Source organism: Ruditapes philippinarum, unplaced genomic scaffold, assembly GCF_026571515.1.
Source record: "Ruditapes philippinarum isolate M1 unplaced genomic scaffold, ASM2657151v2 ctg12975_1_1_1_1, whole genome shotgun sequence".
In the NCBI taxonomy this organism is placed as follows: domain Eukaryota; kingdom Metazoa; phylum Mollusca; class Bivalvia; order Venerida; family Veneridae; genus Ruditapes; species Ruditapes philippinarum.
This window is the reverse complement of record NW_026864006.1, coordinates 1-3961: the sequence shown is the minus strand read 5'-3', so window position 1 is coordinate 3961 and position 3961 is coordinate 1. Positions and strand designations below refer to the sequence as shown.

Sequence of the window (3961 nt, the reverse complement as noted above, 5' to 3'; positions counted from 1 at the left end):
GTTCCAAGTTTCAAAGGAATCGCTAAAATAGTGTTTGAGAAACCATTTTTCATGAAAATTCTAAACCATGAATTCAAAATCGAAAAATTTGAATTTGATAACAATGCAATTCAGAGATTTCTAACTTAGAGCGTGTTCTAAACAAGTGTGTGAAGTTTCAAAGTTGTATGATTTATTGTTTTTGAAATACCATGTTTCATGAAAACTTCTTAACCACAAATTTCTTTGTCAAAATAAGGCCTATAATTTGGTCTACATTCAATATTAGATGGACGAAGAATAAACTACGGGTGAAACCGATTGTAACTGCAGCAAACAACAATGCGAGACTGGTTTGGATTTAAAACTGGAACCCATATAAAAAATAAAGCGTTTGATTCATACGCTGTATGTCAATTTGAGATTATATATCCCTGTTCCGGAAATCAGAATAAAAAATGGATACCCAATGCAAAGCAATGCAATGCAAGCAAGGTATTTTCTTTTCTTAATCAATTTAAAAGGCTTATATAAGAATAACATTCTGTGCTTGCATATGAGCCAACATATTTTGTTTTTTAAATAAGTCTCCAGGAAACTTAGGTAAATGAACTTACCTCGTCTGAATCGTTGTCATATTCTACCATATTTTCCTTGGAAATTATAATTATAATGGCAAGCACGTGGGAAATAACAAAATCCATAAGTCAAAAATCAAAAGTCATAAATCAAAAGTCATAAATCAAAAGTCATAAGAAAATAGTAAAATAAATCTATAAGTCGAAACTCAAAAGTGACCCTCCAAGGCTTCCATATAAATGCGATGCACAGTAGCAGCAAATATTATGTCCCATTTATTTCACAATGTTTCTGTAGGACATTTTTGCTTCAAAAGTCCTAAAATAATGCCCTCAACTAAATCATTTATTAACCATATTGAATTTTCAATTCTAATGAGATGGGTATATGTATTTATATAATACACGGTCTACTTTACATGAATTATAGCTTTGTACATGTTTTTGTAAGCTATCAAATCTTACAACGTGTTTTGATTGTGCTTCATAATAGATTGAACACCACTCGTATATTGTCAATTGTACCTTTGCTATGTCGGTAAAGCTCTGTCAAAAATATGTACTGTGTGACCCAGAACCGATATGTTTTATTCATATTTATTTGCCATTATACATTTATAAGTATGGCAGAAATTATTTTGCATTTTTTTCATATTTATTGTCACAACTATGAGAAGTTGTTCTTGCGTGTAATTACAATTTGAGATTTTTTTTCTATTTCATGTACACATTATATTTAAGCGTTTCAATAAATATTCACTCCACTTTTTATGTTAATTGACAAAAATTATTAGAATTATTTGGATGCAGCATTGTAGATGATGGTAGTCTTGAACAACTTTAATAGAATTCCTTAATATGTGATTATCTTCACATTTCTACTTATGTTCACAGATTGACAAACTTAATTTTGCCAGTCTGAAAAAATGTAACGTTATGTCCTTCAATTGTGTAACCCATTGCGGATTCAATTCGGTTCAAACTTTTTTCTTCTAACCTAACTTCTAACGATTGTGATCGCTTTCTTAATATATCTGAATACATAACAAGTGAAATTTATTTCCAATCGAGCAAAATAATGTTCCGCGGGATCATCTACTTTGTCTTTATGTTAATACACATTGGTGGTTTGGGTCGAAAGCATATACATAAGCCTGACAAAATTGTAGGCAAAGAAAAACAAAACAAAAAACAAAAAGACATATTCCTCTCCCCTACCCTCAAACAGACAATAAAAACAATTACAAACAGAAGACACGAGCACGCAGATGTATATAAAGCAATGTATTTGTCGCAGAAAGTCTGGTATAATTGAAAACGAATTGGTATCAATATTAATAGAGACAGCTTTTTTACGGCCATCCGTATTATTAATTCTTGTATATTCTTACTGTAACATTACCTTACTTACATAATTTATTAACTTTCAGTGCATACTGTTGGTAATATAAATTTTAGATTAAAAATCAAATTCAACATGGTTAAAAAACATAGAGTCGTATGCATGAATGAGTTGGTAGTTATGACAATGATATGTTGATGTAAACGTCAGGAGCAGCTACAGCAGTCATATAGAAAAATGTCTTCATACAGGAAAAATGCAAAGTTCTTAGTGACTATATTTCTCGCCATTTTTACCAATATAAATTGTTTAAATAAGGTTGTTCAACTTTCAAGACGTATAAAACCTGACATATTAAATTCAAATGCTTTTGACGATGGAAGTTTATATGTGATTGAATTTGTAACCAGGCGGGCTATAAATGATTGCATTGACTTATGTAAAGCGAAAAAGGCTTGCAAATTTATCAACTTCTACAGACTGGCCAATTTGTGTTCGCTTATAGGTGTTATAGGCAACAAAAATGTTCAAATTGAAAATTATTTGGAGATTGCACCAGGATACTACTTTGGAGCAAAGAAGAATTGGAATATGGTTAGATGTTTAAATTACAGTTTTAACCTTTATATAGTATTTCACTAAAAGCCGTTGTACATAACACTCTTATATTTCCGTTTTCCTCTCTTAAGAATTTTCTTGGCTACACCTTGGCTATACCTGAATTTATAATATATTTGTTATATTATCATTATGTTTATCGTGTTTTTTTCTGTGTCATTAATTGTGATATGACGTTTTGAAAAACGTATGTTATATTTATTTTCAAGTTGAATAGTAAACGAAATTATCGAATACATAATCCGAACCGTAAGTCAACGAAACTGTTTGGCAAATTGTTCCTGAATGTAGTGTGTGTGGCGCTTCATGAAAAAAGTTATGCATGTTTAAATGGTAGTGTCAGTATATCATATATATCATATTAAAACACATTCACTCTCATAAAATACATATAGACTCCTAAAATAATAAAAGATATACATGTACATATCTTTGAAATAAATACTCTTATTGCAGAAATTAATTGAAATGTAGAAAAATGTTACTGAATGCATCAAATTTTGACCTATAGAGCACACACTCTGTACGGGAAGCTGCATTATCTATAACAGTTTATGTTTTTATTGGTCCTTTCTTCAAAAAACTACCAATGTTTTAAGTGACACTGTTTTTACATAAAGTGTTAAAGTATTAAACGTCAAAATATGTACTCGGTGTTAACTGAGATATGTTTATTTAGGAAATAGATATCAATTCTGAGTGCATTGTTGTAGAATAATGCACGGTTTGAGTTCAAATGCGTAGTATTATAATCACGAAGGCCGATAGGCCTGAGTGATTAATTACAAAGCATTTGAACGAAAACCGTGCATTATTATACAATAATGCACGAAGAATTAATATCTATTTCCATTCTAACACGTCAAGAAAAACTATAATTATTATTATAAAGTTGGACTTTATGTTTGGTGGTTAAATTTGTTTTCGACTGAGTGTTTCCCATAGAAACGTTCTTTAAAGGCTGTTCCTGTTGTAGAATAATGCACGATTCGGGCCTTCTTTGTTTATATAGAAAAAAATCCGATAGTGTTAGAATTTATATTTACACTAAAGCAGGCAGAGATTCATATTTTCAACTATGAAACTTGAGCATATTATACATGCATTTATTCTCCATTTATTCTATCAAACACTATTTGTACCATGCTCATTTTATAATTCCTTTATGTTCAGGATGGTTTTACTGAATGTGAAGACTGCAATGATAATGGTGTTTGCAACGATGGTGGAGATCCGTTATTTCAGAAATGTGACCAGTCTGGTATAGTCCTATAAACTCTATTATAATGATTGTTAATGGTGCAAGTTGTATTTTTGGTTTCTTGTTTTAATGCTAAGTTACTTTATAAAGCAATCGATTCTTTATCATAAATTCATAATCTAGTCTAACAAAAGATTTCATTTCTTGTCTTTTTTTAAAAGCTTTATTTTCATTTTTTTTTAA

At 30.2% G+C, this 3961-nt stretch overlaps 1 protein-coding gene across 1 annotated transcript; it reads left to right on the top strand.

The window, feature by feature from the left end:
* Nucleotides 1–2066: 2066 nt before the first annotated feature.
* LOC132724075 (uncharacterized) lies at nucleotides 2067–3778 on the top strand (the record flags this gene model as incomplete). The annotated part of the gene is made up of 2 exons (XM_060708889.1): nucleotides 2067–2493; nucleotides 3691–3778. Coding segments are annotated over exons 1-2 (445 nt in total), but the record flags the coding sequence as incomplete, so codon positions are not given.
* Between the last annotated feature and the right edge of the window lie 183 nt (nucleotides 3779–3961).